Raw genomic sequence first — 21,699 nt, 5'->3', positions numbered from 1 at the left:
ATTGCTTTTTAACCTTATCCCTTAACACTATTATATTTTCCTCTTCCATTTCTTTTAAATCCTTGGTTATAATTATTCTCAAATATTTTAATTTATTCTTAATTCTTATTCCCATCTTGCTCTGTTCTATTAAATCCTTTTCTTCTTTTTTTGTGTAATTCAATAGCATCATTTCTGATTTATTCCAATTTATTTGTAAATCTGTTGTCCTTCTAAATAATCTTTTTCCTATCCATTTTATCCACCATATTTTGTTTTGCCTTTGTTCCTACTCCCTCCAGATTTGAATCTTTCCTAATTACATTTGCGAATAGTTCAATCACCATAGTGAACAAAATTGGTGATAAAGGGCACCCTTGTCTTGTTCCCCTTGTCACTTCAATTTCTTTAGTCACTCCATTATTAATCGCTACTATTGCCGAATTTTTTGAATAATATTGTTCTAATAATAATAATAATAATAATAAACTTCATTTGGATGCCACCCTATCTCCCCATGGGGACTCAGGCTGGCTTCCAACATAGTAACAGGCAAACATTCAATGCTTATATAAACAATGCAGAGCTAGATATAGATCTATCATTATAGATACTGATTTCACATATGCATTCCCCCCTGAAACGTTTGCAAATCCCTTTGTGTGTGTGTGTGTGCATTTCCCCTACAATATTTGCAAGCCCTATATATATATATATATATATATATATATATATATATATATATATATATATGTATATGTATATATATATATATATGTGTGTGTGTGTGTGTGTGTGAGCTCATGGAACACATATATTTGTGTGTTCATTTCCCCCCTGTAATATTTGCAAGCCCTATATATCGGTAGGTAAGAATATATTCATATCTATCCAGACATCTCTCTTTATATAGATGCAGAGACTTGCAAACATATGAGGGTAAATTCATATATAAAATAATGTGTATATATGGCTACAGATAGGAGCCCTGATGACAAAGTGCATTAAAGCACTGAGCTGCAGACCGAAAGGTCCCAGGTTCAAACCCCGGGAGCGGCGGGAGTGGCCGCTGTTACTCCAGCTCCTGCCAACCTAGCAGTTCGAATGTGAGTAGATCGATAGGTACCGCTCTGGTGGGAAGGTAACTGCGCTCCATGCAGTCATGCCAGTGGCCACATGACCTTGGAGGTGTCTACGGACAACGCCGGCTCTTCAGCTTAGAAATGGAGATGAGCACCAACCCCAGAGTCAGACATGACTGGACTTAACGTCAGGGGAAACCTTTACCTTTACCTTTATGGCTACAGATACACAGGTACATGGATCTATAAAGGATTTGCAAACACCTGCAAACATATGAGGGGAAATTCATATATAAAATTAATACATATAGATAGATACACATATAAAGATACATAGAGATTGCAAAAGCTTGCAAGGGGTTAATGCCTATATAATATATCTGTAGGAGAGTTTAAAAAATATTTCAGGGGAAAATGGTTTCTTAATGAATATATATATTTCTTCTTCCTGACATGCAAGGGCTTCTTTCCCTTTTCAAAACATTCCCTTGATTAAGAGCGAGGGAGGCTTTGCAAAAGTAAACACACTGATAAGGGAGGAGAAGAGAGAAATAGATCACTTATTGCAAGCAATAGCCTGCAGGCTCCATTGCCGACCTTGTCCCGGGGGAGGCTTTTTCAGCTCATAAATAAGGGCTGAAAAACTCGGCTTATCAGTAGATGCGCTCATGGATTTGCTTGCGTTTGGCAGAACCCTCCAGGCCTGATGAGCATTTTGGATGACACATGCGCCACGATGCACGCCAAGGGCGAAGGGGCCGACCACACACTCCTGCAGAAGCTCCAGTCCACGCTGGGCACCCACCCGCACTTCAACAGCTGGAACAAGGGCTTCGTCATCCATCATTATGCCGGCAAGGTGCGCGTCCCATAGGCACGCATGGAATCCTAGCATCCTCGAGCCGGAAGGGACCCTCAAGAGGTCATCTAGCCCAACCCCATCCTTCCAGGCAGGGTAGACACTATCAAATCCTTCCTCATTGAATTATAGACAGCTAGGGCTGGAAGGGACCCCCAAGAGGTCATTAGTCCAACCCCATTGTGCCAGGACACAGTCAAAGCCCTTCCGACAGATGACCATCCAGCCTCTGCGTAAAAACCTTCAGAGAGGAGACTCCAAGAGAGCATATTCCACATTGAACTGCTCTTACCCTCAGAAGTCTATTTGTAGTTTTAGAAATGAGTGATAATAGAATATTTGGTTAAACGGAAGGGATAGGAACAGAAGAAGAACCCATTCTGGATGGCTCAACTCAATGATAGACGCCACTCCCAACTCTAGGATTCTATTATTATTATTATTAATTATTGAATTCTATTATTATTATTATTATTATTATTATTATTATTATTATTATTATTATTATTGGATTCTATTGTTATTATTATTGGATTCTATTATTAGTAGAATTGGATTCTAGCATTATTATTATTATTATTATTATTATTATTATTATTATTATTAAGTAGAAGTTGGATGGAGGGTTTCTTCCTGCCTGGCAGAATAGGGTTGAACTGGATTCCCTTCCAACTCCAATGGAATTATATAGACTGGTGGACATTCCTTCTCTGGAGGTCTTTAAGCAGAGGCTGGATGGCCCTCTGTTGGGAGGGATTGAATGGTGTCCCTATTGCAGAAGGGGGTCAGACTGGATGGACTAGATGACCTTCGGTGTCCCAACTGTGTGATTCCATGATGGAGTCATTCATTCATTGCCTGCCCCTGCTTGGCAGAAGAGGGTCAGACTAGATGACCTTTGGGGTCCCCTTCAGACCGTAATGGACTTATAGAGTCTCCTTCTCTGGAGGTCTTTAAGAAGTGGCAGTATGGCCTTCTGTTGGGAGGGCTTTGACGGTGTCTCCCTGCCTGGCAGAAGGGGGTTGGACTGGATGGCCTTTAGGGGTCCCTTCCAGATGAAACGTTGCTTCCCATTGCTGCAGTCCAGATGAAATACATTGCCTTCCTTCCCGTTTGGCAGGTTTCGTACGACGTGGAGGGCTTTTGCGAGCGCAACCGGGACGTCCTCTTCACGGACCTCATTGAGCTGATGCAGAGCAGCGAGATGTGAGTGTCCCTGATATTGCAAGTCCCATTATCCTTGGTATGTCCTCCCCCAAACTGCACAAGGACGTAAATGGGGTCATGGGGGATATGTGTGCCACGTTTGGTCCAATTCTGTCATTCCTGGTAGTCACAGTAGTCTCAGGAAGTGAGTGAAGGTACTGCAAATCCCATCATCCATGGTCCATTTCCCCCCAATCTGCACCAGGATGTAAAGGGGGTCATGGGGGTTCTGTGTGCCAAGTTTGGTCCAGTTCCGTGACTGGTGGGCGTCGCAGTGGTCTGTGGGAGTCGAAGCATTTCAAAGTACTGCAAATCCCATCATCTGTGGTCCTTCATCCCTAAAGTGGCCAATGTAAATACCACTTAATGGATTTCCTTTCTCGTTCGCAGCCCTTTCATCCGGGACCTTTTCCCTGAAAACCTCAATGTGGAGAAGAAGGGGAGACCCACGACAGCGGGCAGCAAGATCAAGGTATAATAATAATAATAATAATAATAATAATAATAATAATAATAATAATAATAATAATAATAATGGATCGTCAATGTTGCAATCCCAAGAGACCATGTTGCAACATTGACGATCCGTTATTATTATTATTATTATATTGACGGGAAGCAACTGAAAAAGCTGACACAATACGAGGATTTAAAGATTGACCTGCAAAGACTCTGGCACAAGCCAGTCAAGGGGGTCCCAGTGGTGATCGGCACACTGGGTGCAGTGTTGTTGTTGTTGTTATTATTATTAATTCTAAATCCCTTTCTGCCTTGAGCTGGTCTTTGGCCTTCTCTTCCAAAGAGCGCTAGTGCCTCACCAAACTATAAATCCCAGAATTCCACCTCATTGAGCAATGGCAGTTAAAGACGGGTCAAACTGTGTTCATCTGATGGTGTAGATGCAGCCTTAAGGGTTCTGCTGGAAGTACAGAACCACATCTGCTTTGCAAAGAGTTTTCTTTAAGAATGCCTGGGTCCCTGAGTCCAAATCCATGATTTATATAGATATTTAAGTAGTAGTAAGCCATAAGTATTAGTAGTAGTAGTAGTAGTAGTAGTAGTAGTAGTAGTATTGGAATCCCTGATGACGCAGCATTTTAAAGCGCTGAACTGGTGAACTTCCGGACTGAAAGGTTGCAGGTTCGAATCCAGGGAGCGGAGTGAGCACCCGCTGTTAGCCCCAGCTTCGGCCAACCTAGCAATTCGAAAACATGCAAATGTGATTTATTATTAGAATATAATATATATATATACTGTATATACTCGAGTATAAGCCTAGTTTTTCAGCCCTTTTTTTAAGACTGAAAAAGCCCCCTCGGCTTATATTTGGGTCAGCTTATACTCGAGAATATATGGTACATTTATTATTTTTCTCTATTATTGTTGCTACTATTACATTTATATTACTCTATTTTATTATTATTAATAATACATTTATTATTTCACTCTGATCTTATTATTATTATGGCATTTATTATTTTACTCTATTTATTATTACTTGTATTATTTTCCTGTATTTATTATTATTGTTATTACATATATTATTTGACTCTATTATTATTAAAAGGAAACATAAGCACATTTACATTGAAGAAGATGAGAATAATGATTTGATCAGAGTTGGACAGTCTTATCTTAAATTTGAGCTTGATGTAAATATTCAAAAACATTTGACCTACATTTGCCTCAATTAATGTAATTTTATTGGTATCTGCTTTTATTTCTGAAATTTACCACCCTCAGCTTATTCCAGAGCCAATGTTTTCCCAGTTTTTTTGTGGTAAAATTAGGTGCCTCAGCTTATATTTGGGTCGGCTTATACTCGAGCATATACGGGTAATAATACGAGAGCCCTCGGTGGTGCAGCAGGTTAAACTACTAAGCTGCTGAACTTGCTGACCGAAAGGTTGGTGGTTTGAATCCGAGGAGGCGGGTGAGCTCCTACTGTTAGCCCCAGCTTCTGCCAACCTAGCAGTTTGAAAACATGCAAATGTGAGTAGATGAATAGGTACTGCTCTGGTGGGAAAGTATGGTGCTCCATGCAGTCATGCTGGCCACATGACCTTGCTGGCTCTTCAGTTTAGAAATGGAGATGAGCACCAACCCCCAGAGACGGTCACGACTGGACTTTACATCGGGGGAAACCTTTACCTTTACATGCTATATTAGTATATTATTATATATTAATATTCTATTGTTAATATTTTATTGCTACTATATTCTTATATTTAATTATTATATTATTAATAATGACATATTAATATTATAATAGTAATACTATATTATTATATAATATATTCTATATTAATACTATATTATTATATCATTATATCATTTGACATTATATCAATATTATATTAATATTATAAAATTAATACTATATTATTATGATATAATATGATACCTCTACCTTTACCTATTATTAGTATTATGGTGTTCCTAGAGACACGCCAAAGACCTAGAGTTTCCTTGAAAGAGCGTATCAGTCAAAGCCCTGAATCCTCAAATCTGCAAAGCTCTGCAAATGTTTAGGCATGGCTGTTGGAAGTAACGTGATTTATTTTTATTTCCTTCCCCAAAACAAGAAACAAGCCAACAACTTGGTGGACACTTTGATGAAATGCACTCCTCACTACATCCGGTGCATCAAGCCAAACGAGACCAAAAAGCCCCGCGATTGGGAAGAGAGCCGGTGAGCGGGGCAAGAAGGTTTGGGGGGGCTGATGGACTCAGAGGGGGCTCGTAGCTCTGATATTGGGGAGAAGAGGTTTTGGTCTGCATTTTGAAGGAGCTCCTCAAAACGTGTTGAACTCAGACCCCATTATTATTATTATTATTATTATTATTATTATTATTATTATTACTATTATTCTGTTAGGTATTAATATCTACTATTATCCATTATTATTACTATTATTCTGGTATACTATTATATTATTATTATGATTATTTCCTATTATATTATTACTATTATTCTGTTATACTATCATTATATCAATATATTATTATTATCATTACTTCTTACTATATTATTACTATTATTCGTTATACTATTATCTATATATATAAAAGAGTGATGGCATCACGGCGACCGACAAAACAACAAAACTACAGGCCCCCCGACCTCGAAATTTGACAACACAACCCATCATCCACGCCTCTAGGTTGATACAACAAAAAGAAAAGAAAAATAAAGTCCTAATTAGAGAGAGAGGAATAATTGCTTTTATCCATAAAATTGCTGCCAGTTAGAAGGCTAAGCTCCTCCAACTTGGTCTCCTAGCAACCCAATAAAAAATAATAAAAAAACACTAAAAAATAATAAAAAACACTAAAAAATTAATACAATAAAATACTATAATAACAGAAAATAACAAAAAATAATAAATGAAAATAATGAAATATAATAAATAAAAAGATAAAATAAAATTAATTAAAAAAAACAAATAACGTCAAATAAAAATTACATAACAATTTTTAACCAATACCACCACCACTTTGCCACAGCAACGCGTGACTGGGCACAGCTAGTTATATTATATTATATTATTATTATCATTCTTTCCTATTTAATTTTTATTATTATTCTGTTATACTATTATTATATCATTATACAGTATTATTATTGGGCCCCTGGTGGTGGCGTAGTGTGTTAAAGCACTGAGCTGCTAAATTTGCAGACCGAAAGGTCCCAGGTTCAAATCCCGGGAGCAGAATGAGTGCCCGCTGTTAGCCCCAGCTCCTGCCAACCTAGCAGTTCGAAAACATGTCAATGTGAGTAGATCAATAGGTACCGCTCCGGTGAGAAGGTAACGGTGTTCCATGCAGTCATGCCAGTGGCCACATGACCTTGGAGGTGTCTACGGACAACGCCGTCTCTTCAGCTTAGAAATGGAGATGAGCACCAATGCCCAGAGTGGACTTAACGTCAGGGGAAAACCTTTACCTTTACCTATATTATTATTATCATTACTTCTTATTATATTATTACTATTGTTCTGTTATACTATTATATTATTATCATTATCTCTTATATTATTATCTATTATTATTACTATTATTCTGTTATACTATTATTATATCATTATTTTATTATTTTATTATCTCTTATATTATTATCTATTATTTATTATTATTACTCATATTCTGTTACACTATTATATTATCATTATCTCTTATTATATTATTATCTATTATTATTACTATTATTCTGTTATACTATTATTATATTATCATTATCTCTTATTATATTATTATCTATTATTATTACTATTATTCTGCTATACTATTATTATATTATTATCATTATCTCTTATTATATTTATTATTACTATTCTGTTATACTATTATGATATTATTATCTATTACCATTTTCTCTTATTATATTATTATCTATTATTATTACTATTATTCTGCTATACTATTATATTATTATATTACTATCATTATCTCTTATTATATTATCTATTATTACTATTCTGTTATACTATTATTATATTATTATCTGTTATTATCATTTTCTCTTATTATATTATTATCTATTATCTATTATTATTATTATTGTGTCCTGCTTTAATAATAATAATGATAATACTTTATTTTTATACCCTGCCTCCATCTCCCCGAAGGGACTCGGGGCGGCCTACATGGGGCCAAGCCCAGATAAAACAATAAATCATAGACAAACATCAAAATGCAACACAGTTATTAAAATCCAACATTCCAAAACAAAACAAAAGAAATAATCATGTTAAAGTATATTTTATCTCATGATTGAGACTCGGAGCAGCTAAACAGGAAACAAACCAATGGCAGGGGTAGGGATCATGCCCCTTTCTTTCCCAAGGTGGCTGGATTGCAGCACCCAGCATCCCCCGACCCGATGGGAGTTGCAGTTCTCCAAGGGCTGGAGGATTCACAGCCCTGCTTTAACAAGGATCCCTTGCAGTCATTATAGCCCTGGATCTCAGATACCAACCAGAAAGTCCCAGTTGCTGAACTCCTTTCTTGCCTTTCCTTCCAGGGTGAAGCATCAGGTGGAGTATCTGGGCCTGCGGGAGAACATCCGGGTGCGACGGGCTGGCTATGCTTACCGCCGGGTCTTCAAAAAGTTCCTGCATCGGTAAGTTCCCCTTACACTTCGGTGTCTTTTTGCAAAGTGTTGCCAACTGATCACAGCCTCCTATGCGCCTCTGCCTTTAACAAAAGTTGAGTGGACTGCGTTGCACAGTGTCCACATCCTCACATTCGGCTCTGTGTTTAATGGAGGTTTGATCAGCTTGGTTGCCAACTGATCACAGCCTCCTATGCGCCTCTGCAATGCAGCCCAATCAACTTTCATTAAAGGCAAACTAACCACAGCCTCACATGCAGCTCTGTGCTTAATGGAAGTTTGATTGACTGGGTTGCCAAATTACCACACCCTCCCATGTGCCTCTTCCTTTAACGAAAGTTAAGTAGGCAGTGTTGCAAATTGGCCACAGCCTCACGTATCTATGTTCAACAAAAGTTTGTTCGACTGGGTTGCCAACTGACCACAGCCCCCCATGCGCTTCTCTGTTTAATAGAAGTTTGATCTGCTGGATTGCCAACTCACCACAGCCTCTTATGCACCTCTGTGTTTAACAGAATTTTGATTGGCTGGGTTGCCAACTGACCATAGCCTCCCATGCTCCTCTGCTGACTGGACACATTATGGGTAAAGCCTTTCTAGGCTGGGAGGTAGAAGAGGTGGCAAGGGCTTAAACGTGGGTAAGCTAACCATCACAATCTTTTTGGGCAGGTATGCCATCCTGACCCGGGAAACGTGGCCTTCGTGGCGTGGGGATGAGAAGCAAGGCGTGGTGCACCTGATGAAGTCGGTCAACATGGACCCCGACCAGTACCAACTGGGCCGCACCAAGGTCTTCATCAAAGCGCCCGAATCGGTGAGCGATTCCACCTGTGGAGGGCTGGAGGGCCATCTGTCGAGAGGATTTGATTGTGTCTTCCTGCCAGATAGAAGGGGGTTGGATTGGATGACCTTTGGGGGTCTCATGTGATGCTGGGATTCCATGATTCTGAATATTGGATGGCACCAAAGAAGGCGGAAGTAGAGAACTCCCAATTCCTCCCTCTTGTTTCTTCTCTCCCTGTGTTATCTCTATCTTGTAATGAGATACAGCATAGTTGATCCATGGGGACTATAACTCCCATCATCCCCAGTGGCCATGCAGTCTGGGGTTGACAGGGACTGCAATCTGAATTGCTTGAAAGATGCCGTTTCCGTTCTGGATGCATGGATGGCCAAGGCAGTGTCTGGTTCCTTATTATGACTGTGACCAAAATATGCATATATGATATGTGGTATGAATGGAAGAATGAATGAGTTAGTACATTTGAAGACACCAGTCTGTAGACTAAGACCTGCTCAGGAATTGTAATTAAAACCTGTTAACGAGACCTGAAATAGTTGACCTGCCTGGCAAACTGTGATAAGAACTGTGACTGATAAGAGAAATGTTTACATCTGTTAACATCTGTCAACATTTGCTGACTTGATGAACTTTTGGGGCAGAGCTGCTTGTGTTTGCTAACACCAATCAAGAGGAATCAACATCTGGTCCAGGAAACTGAGGATATTCCATGATAGAAGACGTCTATGATTCATTTACAACTTTGGGACAACATCATCAGCAAAATATTGCTATATAAGTGACCTTATGACAGTCCAGAAGGTGTGACAGACAGCGACGCTGTTCACCCGCCATGCTCAGTGGAGATGGTGTCCTTGGGAGTGGCAGATCTGCTCTGGGAAAGCAGGATTCTGTTCACTTTTTGGGGCCTCTTTTTCTCATGGGAAGAGAAAAGAGTGCGTTTTGAAGTCATGGTCTTTTTGGCGTTTTGGCGTTTTGGAACTAGGGCTTGGCAGTCAGCAGTGGAAGCTGGGTCTGGCCTAAGCAGGTGCTTCTCCAAGAAGGGAGAGAGAATATGGTAATATTTGTGTGCATGAAGATGGATGCATGTTGTGTGTGAATGAAGAATGAAAATGTAACACCCCCCCCCCCCGTTTGTTTCTTAGCCAATGTAACTGTAGGTTGTTTGTGAATCCAATGTAGTTGCATAGAATATGTCTATGTCTAAATGTTGTTCTTTGTTGTTCTATAAAAGTTCTGCTATACCTCTCAGACTGAAACTGCAATAAAAAGAACCTGTCCTGCTCACTTCAAAGGATCAGTCTGAACGCAGATTAGAGATAACTGCTCTCAAATCCAATCTTTATTGAAGAACACATGACTTTGGAAAAGTCAAGAATGACTCAATGTTTACATACAACTATTTTTATAACTTTTGATGCTACGTAACACCACACGTAAATATCATCATCAAGTTCCACCTCCAATATCACATTACTACCATTTTCACACACTAGACCAATTATAATTGTTTATACTTTCGGTCCCAAGTTCCCAGGCGTATTCTATCTTCTTCTGCCAGGTGCTTCTGGGATTGTTTATGTTATGACTCCCAGTTGCAGGGCTGAATTACCAAAGCCCTGTAACTGGGTTCCATGACATGGTGCCCTCCTTTTCTTCGTCCTCCTCTTCGGTTCTTCCTTCATCACAAATCTGAAACAAAACAATAATTCTATGTGTCCATTTTGTCCAAAGTACCCATGTATTTTTTCAGTAAGCTACGATGGAATACAGGGTGTATTTTCCCCAAACTTTTTGGCAATGCCAACTGGAAAGTCACTTCGTTGATAACACCCTGTATTCTAAATGGTCCAATATATTTAGGGCCCAATTTTTTCGAAGGTAGCCCCAGTTTGATGTTTTGGGTACTTAACCACACTAAATCTCCTTTCTCCAATTTATCACCTTCCACCCTCTTTCTATCTGCGAACACTTTATACTTTTTATGTGCTTCCTTTAAGGATGCAGTCACTTGACTCCAGCATTCCATCATTTGCGTTTTCCATTTCCCCCCTTCTGTTTCCTCATTCTCTGCCCATCTTGGCAGCTGGGGCAGAGGCTGTATTTCATACCCGTAAACTACTTCAAAGGGGGTTTTGTTTGTTGCTGAATGTATAGTCGAATTAAAAGCTAGTTCTGCAAAAGCCAACCACCGAGACCAGTCATTTTGTCTCATGTTAGAGTACATTCGAAGGAACTGCCCAAGTGTCTGCTGAGTAGGTTCTACCGCCCCATTTGTCATGGGGTGAAAAGCAGAACTTAAACTCCTTTCTGCTCCTAGCATTTCCAAGAATTTTTCCCAAAATTTTGCTGTGAATTGTACTCCTCTGTCACTGACCACTCTACTGGGACATCCATGCAGTTTGTAAATGTGGTTTATGTACAATTCAGCTAGTTTCTCGGCTGATGGTAGTTTCGGCAGAGCTATAAAGTGGGCCTGTTTAGAAAACAGGTCTAATACTGTCCAAATATAACGATGTCCTTTGCTAACCGGTAGTTCCCCCACAAAGTCCATAGCTACACATTCCCAAGGTCTGGTAGGTTCTGCTACTGTTTGTAATAATCCCATTGGTTTCCCTCCTCTCGATTTATTTCTGGCACAATCATCACATTGAACCACATGGTTCTTTATGTCCTTCCTCATCCCTGGCCACCAGCAATGTTTTGCTATTGCTTTTGTTGTTTTTGTAATTCCTGTATGACCAGCGCTCTGGTTATTGTGAAAACGATGCAAAATCTTGATCCTTAATGTTGCTGGGATATACAGTTTCTTGTTCACAAACCAAAATCCCCCCTTCTGCTCCCCCTGTTCTGCATTGGATGCGATCCACTGGTCTCCTTCATAAGACTGTTTCAGTTCGTTTCCCCAATTATCTTCCCCGCCGAGTTCAACCATAGCAGTGTTCTCTTTTTGGGTTTGTGCTCTTGTCCTGACAGCTAAGCCCCATTGTTTATCAGAGAATATTGTTCCCTCTTTTGCTGTGGTTATTCCTTCGTGTTGAGGCATGCGTGAAAGGGCATCTGCCAAGACATTCTGCTTCCCTTGAAAAAACTTTAATTGGAAATCGAACCTGCTGAAGTATTGTGCCCATCTAATCTGTTTGGGGGACAATTTTCGATGAGACTTTAAATACTGGAGGTTCTTATGGTCAGACCAAATTTCGAATGGGATTCCGCTTCCTTCGAGAAAGTGCCGCCAGCATTCTAAGGCTTTTAATATGGCTAGTGCCTCTTTTTCCCATATCGGCCAACATTTTTCAGTTTCGCTGAACTTCCGGGACAAATATCCACAGGGTTTTAAGTTCCCATTTTGATCCTTTTGCAATAGTACTGCCCCATACGCACAGTCTGATGCATCGCAATGGATTATGAACGGGCTCCTGATATCGGGGTGTTTTAGAATGGGTCCTTCTGTGAAGCATTCTTTTAGGGTTTCAAATGCCTTTTGGCATTCTGGCGTCCAACTTAGTTTGGCGCCAGGAGCTTTTACTTTTGCTGTCTCTCCTTTCCCTTTTGTTTTTAAAAGTTCAGTAAGGGGTGCAGTTATTTGCGCGAAGCCTTTTATGAAGGATCTGTAAAAATTTGCAAACCCCAGAAATGATTGCAATTGCCTCCTTGTTTGAGGCACTCCCCATTCTTTTACATCTGATACTTTAGCTGGATCCATAGCTAACCCTTCTGGAGATATCCGATACCCCAGAAAGTCAATTTGAGTTTTATTAAATTCACATTTGGACAGTTTTGCGTACAGCTTTGCTTCTCTTAGCCTCTGCAAAACTTCCCGGACCAATTTCACGTGCTTTTCCTTATCTTCAGTCACAATCAAGATATCATCAAGAAATATGAATACCCCTCTGTACAACAATGGGTGTAGTATTTCATTTATAAGCTGCATAAAGCAGCTGCCTCCATTTTTTAATCCGAAAGGCAAAATTTTATATTCAAAATGGCCGAATGCGCAGGAAAATGCAGTTTTCCAAGTATCCTCCGGTTTGATCCTTAATTTATGATATGCTTCAATTAAATCAAGTTTAGTAAATATGCTCCCTTTCTTTAATACGGTAATTAAATCCTTTACTAATGGCATAGGGTATTTATTGTCCTTAGTAATTGCATTTAAATTTCGATAATCAATGCACAATCTTAGGGAGTTGTCTTTCTTTCTCCTGAATAACACTGGGGCCCCGAGAGGAGAATTGGATGGCTTAATGAAGCCTCGCGCCAGGTTTTTATCAATGTATTTCCTCAATTCCTCCTTTTCCTGCACAGACATGGGATACACTTTTGGTTTTGGTAAGTTTGCTCCTGGGGTTATTTCAATTTCTACTTCTATATTCCTTTTGGGGGGTAATTTACTTGCCTCTTTCTGATTGAACACATCCACAAAGTCTCTGTATTCAGGTGGCAATAGCTGTGGGTCTATTTCACCTTCTTCATCTCCCTCGTCTTCCTCTTCTGCAATCTTGCTTATCTCCCATTGCGTCTGCTGTTCTTTAAATGCTAGGCTCTTTCCTCTCCAATCTACTTCAGGATTTGCCTGTTCGAGCCATGGTATCCCTAATATTACGTGGTATGTGGCAATAGGGGCTATCACAAAGGATATTCTTCCTTCCCATTTGCCTATTTTACATGGGACCTCCCGTATTTCCTTTGTAGATACTTCCCCAGTAGCAACTGATCCGTCTAGCTGCGAAAACGCAATTGGGGAGTCAAGCGCCATCTGCTGGCATTTCAACGCTCCTGCTAATTCCGGAGTTATAATATTTCTGGAACAACCACAATCCACAAATGCCTTGCAGGTGGCCCGATTCTCTAGCCCCGAGAGGCAGATTGGCACTACTATCATGCGTTTGTCCCGACTCACCAATTTTTCTGAAGGTTCTGGGGCTTGCACCTCCTCCTCCGCACGCCTCCCGGTTGCTGGCTTGGGCTTTGAGGGTTTTGGCGGCTCCCCCTTCCGGGCCCAGCATTCTGCTGCTCGATGGCCCGTCTTCCCACATACAAAGCATCCCGGTTTAGGTTTGTTGTCGTCTCCTCTGGAGGGAATCCCCGGCCTCCCTCCGGGTCTTTCCTGCTTCCTCGTTTCTCCTCGACCTCTCGCCACCGGTCTTTGCTGGCCGCCGCTGCTCCTGAAGCGCTTTACTTGGGCCAGGGTGGATTCAACACGCCCTGCTAGTTGAATCCATCCCTGGAGCGTTTCGGGGTCATCTCTGTGCGCTGCCCAGCTGAAAATCTCGGGGCGTAGTCCCTCTTTAAATAATTCCACTTTGGTCACTTCAGACCACTCTGGTACCCTTTCCGCGAGGTGGAGGAATTCCTCTGCGTACTCGGGCACCGTTTTGTCCCTCTGCTTTATTCCTTTCAGCTGGTCTCGAGCCCTCAATTGCTCTAGCCGGTCTCTGAACCGGTTTTCCAGTGCGGCGAGGAAGCGGGGCACTGACCTCAAACATGGGTCGTGTCTGGCATGGAGTTGCACGTACCAGCTGGCTGCTCCTCGCTTTAGTGTGTTGCCGATGGCTCGAACCCTGCTTGCTTCGGAGGGGAATGTGTGTGCGTTGTCTTCCATGTATCCTCTGATGCTAATTAGAAAGAAGTTCAGTTCATCTGATTCCCCTCCGTATTCTAGCTTGAGATCTTCCCTTCTTGGCATCCATTCAGCGGCCCGTTGATGCTGTCTGGGAGGCATGGGGAAGGGTTGCATCGGGTTTCCTTGGATGGCCCCTTGGAACACGCCGCGCCCCACTCCGGTGGTCATTCTGCGCGGCTCCCGAAATCCTGCCGCCGCTGTCGGCCCTTCACCCCATCCGCATATTGGCCTCGCTGTAGCCCCCGCATCTCGCCTTTCCTCGTCGTACGGCACATCCTCCTCCTCTTCCTGGATCTCCTGCTGCTCTCCGCCTTCGTCTGCTAATCCACTGGACCCGATCCCTGGCCCCAGTGGTCTTTCTACTCCGACTCCCATTCGGGGGGTTGGGAGCTCTGTTGGGGTTGGCGGCCTCAGAATTCCCAGAGCTTGCTGGCGCTCCACTTCGCGCGCCATTCTGTCCCGGAACTCAAGCTCTTGCCAGTATTCCTCATCTCCCTCGTCCCTTGCCACCGCGGGACTCTGCGTTGAAGCTCGCTGTCCCCTCTGGCTCCAATCATCTCCTTTGCTTGGCTCTCTCTCGGCGCCATATCGGATGTGCTCTTTTTGGAGATTCTTTTCCAATATTGGCACTATTCTCCCCACGGTATCCGAGAGCCTGGATAAATGAGTTTCCAGGATGGATAGCCGCAGGGCCACGGTCTCCGGCATGCTTCCTCCAGATCCCCAACTGGTTTCTGCCGCCGCCGGAACGCCTCTTCCCCCTCTGGGAATCCTCTGAGTCACGCCGTCCGGCTTGGGGTACCCCGTAGAGGAAGCTATGGCTTGCAATGTCTCTTCTGCCAACGGCCGAGCTCCCAGCGAAGGCCCCTTTGCTCCGTCATGGCTTTGATCTCCTTCCCTGCTCATTATCACTTCACTGCAAATTTGCAGGAGGGTGAGAACTGGATTCTTGACTTAATTGTCCTGCTCACTTCAAAGGATCAGTCTGAACGCAGATTAGAGATAACTGCTCTCAAATCCAATCTTTATTGAAGAACACATGACTTTGGAAAAGTCAAGAATGACTCAATGTTTACATACAACTATTTTTATAACTTTTGATGCTACGTAACACCACACGTAAATATCATCATCAAGTTCCACCTCCAATATCACATTACTACCATTTTCACACACTAGACCAATTATAATTGTTTATACTTTCGGTCCCAAGTTCCCAGGCGTATTCTATCTTCTTCTGCCAGGTGCTTCTGGGATTGTTTATGTTATGACTCCCAGTTGCAGGGCTGAATTACCAAAGCCCTGTAACTGGGTTCCATGACAAGAACCTATACTTTAAAGTTATTGAAAAGTTATTCATAACATTTTTGGTGTCAGAAGTGGGATATTCTGTTCAGTCTGAGCAGGATGTTTTAACTTTTGTTGTAAAAGTCTTCATGACATGACTATAGTAGAGTCTCATTTATCCAAGCTAAATGGGCCGGCAGAATGTTGGATAAGCGAATATGTTGGATAATAAGGAGGGATTAAGGAAAAGCCTATTAAATATAAAATTACACTTTATTTATTTATTTATTTATTCGCAACATTTATATCCCACCCCTCTCACACCAAAGGTGACTCAGGGTGGCTCACAAGTTATATATATACATATAATATATTATTAGTACAGCACAATATAAGCATTATATATTACTATATTGTACTATACCACTATATTGCAATATTATTACATGTGATATAAATATAAAATTATAATTATTATTATTATATTGTATTACATTATATTATTATCAATATTATATGTAAATAAAATATATTATAATATTATTATAGTCTAATAGAGTATTATATATTACTACTAGCTGTGCCCGGCCACGCGTTGCTGTGGCGAAGTATGGTGGTATGGGAAATAAAGTATTGAGGAACTGGTGGTAGTTAAGGTCAAGGGTAAAGGTTTTCCCCAGACATTAAGTCCAGTCGTGTCTTACTCTGGAGGTTGGTGCTCATCTCCATTTCTAAGCCAAAGAGCCAGCGTTGTCCGTAGACTCCTCCAAGGTCATGTGGGATGACTACATGGAGCAGCGTTACCTTCCCGCCGGAGCAGTACCTATTGATGCACTCACATTTGCATGTTTTCGAACTTCTGGGTTGGCAGAAGCTGGAGCTAACAGTGGGGGCTCTCTCCGCTCCCCCAATTCAAACCTGTGGCCTTTCAGTCCAGAAGTTCAGCAGTTCAGCGCTTTAACACGCTGTGTCATCAGGGGATATTATTTTCTAAAGGTTGTGAATATACAATATTTCTGATTGGTTTTTTTTGTTTGTTGGAGGCAAGTATGAATGCTGCAATTAGGAAAAATGATTAGGATGTAATGGCCTTGCAGCTTTAAAGCCTGGCTGTTTCCTCCCTGAGTGAATTTTTTGTTGGGAGGTGTTAGCTGGCCCTGATTGTTTCCTGTTTGGAATTCCCTTGTTTTCAGAGTGGTGTTGTTTGCGATATTTTATGTGCTTCTACTGTCTGTGGCCCTGAGAAAACAGAGGATTTTCCAGACTTTGATGATGGGAATACTTTGGTGGGAGGTGTTAGCTGGCCCTGATTGTTTCCTGTCTGGAATACCCTTGTTTTCAGAGTGATGTTGTTTGCGATATTTTATGTGCTTCTACTGTCTGTGGCCCTGAGAAAACAGGATTTGCCAGACTTTGATGATGGGAATACTTTGTTGGGAGGTGTTAACTGGCCCCGATTGTTTCCTGTGTGAATTCCCCTGTTTATTTACTGTCCTGGTTTTAGAGATTATATTGTTCTGCATTATTCTATCCCAGTAATTATTTCATATTAAAGAAGAATCTCACTTATCCAACATTCGCTTATACAATGTTCTGGATTATCCAACGCATTCTACCTTTTCATAATCAATGTTTTTGTAGTCAGTGTTTTAAATTCATTGTGATATTTTAGTGGTAAATTTGTAAATACAGTACAGTAGAGTCTCACTTATCCAACATAAACGGGCCGGCAGAACGTTGGATAAGCAAATATGTTGGATAATGAGGAATTAAGGATAACCCTATTAAACATCAAATTAAGTTATGATTTTACAAATTAAGCACCAAAACATCATGTTAGACAACAAATTTGTCAGAAAAAGTAGTTCAGTACACAGTAATGCTATATAGTAATTACTGTATTTATGAATTTAGCACCAAAATATCACGATATATTGAAAGCATTGACCACAAAAATGCGTTGGATAAGCGAGTGTTGGATAAGTGAGACTCTACTGTAAATACTACATAGCATTACTACGCATGGAACTACTTTTTCTGTCAAATTTGTTGTATAATATGATGTTTTGGTGCTTAATTTGTATAACGATTACCTAATTTGATGTTTAATTGGCTTTTCCTGAATCCCTTCTTCTTATCCAACATATTCACTTATCCAACGTTCTGCCGGCCTGTTTACGTTGGATAAGTGAGATTCTACTGTATATTTCTAATCTTATATTATCTGCTCAGAACTGGATTATCTGAGGCCCCTTCTTCACAGCTGTATAAAATGCACACTGCAGTGGATTATATGGTAGTGCGGAGTCAAGATAATCCAGTGCAAAGCAGATAATATAAGATTCTAAATGGGTTATATAGCTGTGTGGAAGGACCTTGAGTCTACACTGCCATATAATCCAGTGCAAATTAGATAATCTGTGGAAGAAGCCTAAGTGAGGCCTAAATCTGCCTGTCCCCTAACTGAAACCTGGCTGTCCCTTGGTTGCTAGGCAACCAAGTGGGCAGAGATTAGCCCTCTAAACTGGCAGCAATTGGATAAAAAAAATTATTGCTCTCCCTCTAATTAGGACTTTATTTTTCTTTTCTTTTTGTTGTATCAACCTTGAGGCGTGGATGATGGGTTGTGTTGTCAAATTTTGAGGTTGGGGGGCCTGTACTTTTGTTGTTTTGTGAATTGCCGTGATGCCATCACTCTTTTATATATATAGATATTGTTAAGTACCAAAACATCATGTTTTACAACAAATTTGACAGAAAAAGCAGTTCAATACACAGTAACATTATGTAGTAATTACTGTGTTTACGAATTTAGTACCAAAACATCACAATGTATTGAAAAGATTGACTACAAAAATATCAACTACTAAAAGGCAGACTACGTTGGATAATCCAGAACGTTGGATAAGCGGATGTTGGATAAGTGAGACTCTACTGTACTACTACTACTACTATTATTATTATTTCACACTTGCACATAAAAATTAACTAATTTTTATTTATGTTTGGTTTTTTATGGCATTTTTGTGCTGCCTTTCTCCTAGAATGGGACCCAAGGCTTCTAAAAACATTAAGAACAATCGAATGCCAAGAAAATGAGTATAAAAACTTATAACGTGGGTAGGCTAAACTTCCCAATCATTTTGGGCAGGTATGCCATCCTGACCCGGGAGGATATTCTAATGATATTAGAAGTTAAAATAACACACACAAGCCCACAATGTCCAAAAAACTCTAATAATAATAATAATAATAATAATAATAATAATAATAATAATAATAATAATAGTGTCTGACATGTGATCCAATACACCAGCTAGCAGAGTGTCTGCTGTGGACTCATCTTGTTGTCCCCAGATGGCGCCCCCAGATGGCGTAGTGGACTAAGTGACTTCAAGGTTGGGTTGCTGACCTGAAAGCTGCCAGGTTCGAATCCCACCTGGGGAGAGTGTGGATGAGCTCCCTCTATCAGCTCCAGCTCCATGCGGGGACATGAGAGAAGCCTCCCACAAGGATGGTAAAAACATCAAAAAACATCCGGGCGTCCCCTGGGCAACGTCCTTGCAGACGGTCAACTCTCTCACTCCAGAAGCTCCTGACACGAAAAAAAAAATCTTGTTGTGTTTCAAATAATAATAATAATAATAATAATAATAATAATAATGATACGAAACCCAGCATATCTATCTTGTTTGCTGTGTCAGACTATGTCGTTGTGCCAATAATAATAATAATAATAATAATAATAATAATAATAATAATAATAATGTGTTGTCAAAAGCTTTCATGGGTTGCTGTGAGTTTTCTGGGCTGTATGGCCATGTTCCAGAAGCATTCTCTCCTGACGTTTTGCCCACATCTATGGCAGGCATCCTCAGAAGTTGTGAGGTCTGTTCGCCAATCTCTGTGTGTCTTGGAACAATTTATTCCCATAGAGATGTTCATTGTGTTGTCAACCTCACAACCTCTGAGGATGCCTGCCATAGAAGTGGGCGAAACATCAGGAGAGAATGCTTCTGGAACATGGCCTGACAGGCTGGAAAACTTACAGCATCCAAATAATAATAATAATAATAATAATAATAATAATAATAATAATAATAATAAAAAATTATTATTATTATTATTATTATTATTATTATTATTATTATTATTATTATTTACTGTATATACTCGAGTATAAGTCTAGTTTTCCAGCCCTTTTTTAGGACTGAAAAAAACCTCCTCGGCTTATACTCGGGTGAGGGTCCTGGTGGGCTTATATTCAGGTCGGCTTATATTCAGGTCGGCTTATATTCAGGTCAAGTATATGGTATATTGATTATTTTTCTCTATTATTATTGGTATTGTTACATTTATTATTTTACTCTATTAATTATTATTATTACATTTATTGTTTTACTCTATTATTGTTGTTACTTTTACATTTATTTTACTCTATTTTTATTATTACTACCGTAATACATTTATTATTTTACTCTATTTATTATTACATTTATTATTTTCCTGTATTTATTATTATTATTATTACATATTTTACTCTATTATTATTATTAAAAGAATACATAAGCACATTTACATGGAAGAAGATGAAAATAATGATTGGATCAGAGTTGGACAGTCATATCTTAAATTACAGTTTGATGTAAACATTCAAAAATATTTAAACTACTGAGGCCTCAATTAATGTAATTTTATTGGTATCTATTTTTATTTCTGACATTTCCCACTCTCGGCTTATACTGGAGTCAATGTTTTCCCAGTTTTTTGTGGTAAAATTAGGTGCCTCAGCTTATATTCTTTTTTTTCTTTTTTTTAAATAATCTTTATTGAGTTTTGTATACATATTAAAATCCTATACTGGGTTTCATGGTTAGGGATTAGGGTGGGGGAGGGTAGGGATAGACACATAGGGGGCCCACAGGGAGACACCAAAATAGAATGAAAAAGAAAAAAAAAATAAAATCCTGAGTGACTTCCGATCATCTTCCTTGGAGGTCCTGCCTTTCCCCTTACTTAATTTTCTTCTCTTTCTTCTACGTTCTCCTGTCCTCTTCTATTATCCTTTTATTGGTGTCTTTATCTTTCTTTTTTTCCTCCTTGTTCTATTTTTCCATATTCCTTGTTCAAATAGGTGGTAATTTGACTCCAGTCTGTCTCTCTTATTGCTTCTCCTTTATTTTTTGATATTAGATACGTGAGTCTATCCATATTTCTTATTTCCATAATTCTTATTATCCATTCTTCCTCTTCTGGAATTTGTTTTCCTTTCCATCTCTTTGCAAAGCATATCCTTGCTGCTGTGGTCATTAGGAATAGAAGTTTATCTTTATTTTTTTCAGTTTTTTGATCAGTTATTCCTAATAGGAAGATCTCTGGTTTTAATGGTATTCTTATTTCTAGCATTTCTTGTAGTTTTTTCCTCACTCTCCCCCAGTATTTTTCCGCTTCCTTACATGTCCACCACATGTGGAATAGCGATCCTTCTCTTTCTCCACATTTCCAACATTTCGTATTTATATTTTTGTAACATTTTCCTAATTTCTTTGGCGTCCAGTACCATCTGTGTGCCATCTTTATCCAGTTTTCCTTTAAGTCAGTTGCACCTGTATTCTGGTCTTTCTTTGTATTTTCCTTTTCTGTGTCCCACTCCAATAGTTTTTTGTAAATCTTGGTTATTATTTTCTTTCCTGATGTCATTATTTTGTCCCAAAACGTTTCCTTCTCTGCGAATCCTAAACTTTT

At 39.9% G+C, this 21,699-nt stretch overlaps 1 protein-coding gene and 1 long non-coding RNA gene across 2 annotated transcripts in view; one reads left to right on the top strand and one right to left on the bottom strand.

Annotated features, from left to right (window-relative positions):
• The window catches only part of LOC100566259 (unconventional myosin-Ie), a 90,853-nt gene that overhangs the window by 48,513 nt on the left and 20,641 nt on the right, over positions 1 to 21,699 (top strand). Inside the window, exons 14-19 of the mRNA XM_062965156.1 lie at positions 1,753 to 1,920; positions 3,041 to 3,126; positions 3,517 to 3,598; positions 5,712 to 5,818; positions 8,150 to 8,248; positions 8,909 to 9,053. Coding sequence (XP_062821226.1) covers positions 1,753 to 1,920; positions 3,041 to 3,126; positions 3,517 to 3,598; positions 5,712 to 5,818; positions 8,150 to 8,248; positions 8,909 to 9,053 — 687 coding nt within the window. The remainder of the gene's footprint in view (positions 1 to 1,752; positions 1,921 to 3,040; positions 3,127 to 3,516; positions 3,599 to 5,711; positions 5,819 to 8,149; positions 8,249 to 8,908; positions 9,054 to 21,699) is intronic.
• On the bottom strand, positions 10,355 to 19,944 carry LOC134294351 (uncharacterized). Its single transcript, XR_010001280.1, has 2 exons — positions 19,367 to 19,944; positions 10,355 to 10,733 (listed from the first exon to the last, which is right to left on the bottom strand). It is a non-coding gene; the product is annotated as an uncharacterized LOC134294351 (long non-coding RNA).

Source organism: Anolis carolinensis, unplaced genomic scaffold, assembly GCF_035594765.1.
Source record: "Anolis carolinensis isolate JA03-04 unplaced genomic scaffold, rAnoCar3.1.pri scaffold_14, whole genome shotgun sequence".
Taxonomy (NCBI): domain Eukaryota; kingdom Metazoa; phylum Chordata; class Lepidosauria; order Squamata; family Dactyloidae; genus Anolis; species Anolis carolinensis.
This window is presented reverse-complemented; position numbering and strand designations above follow the sequence as displayed.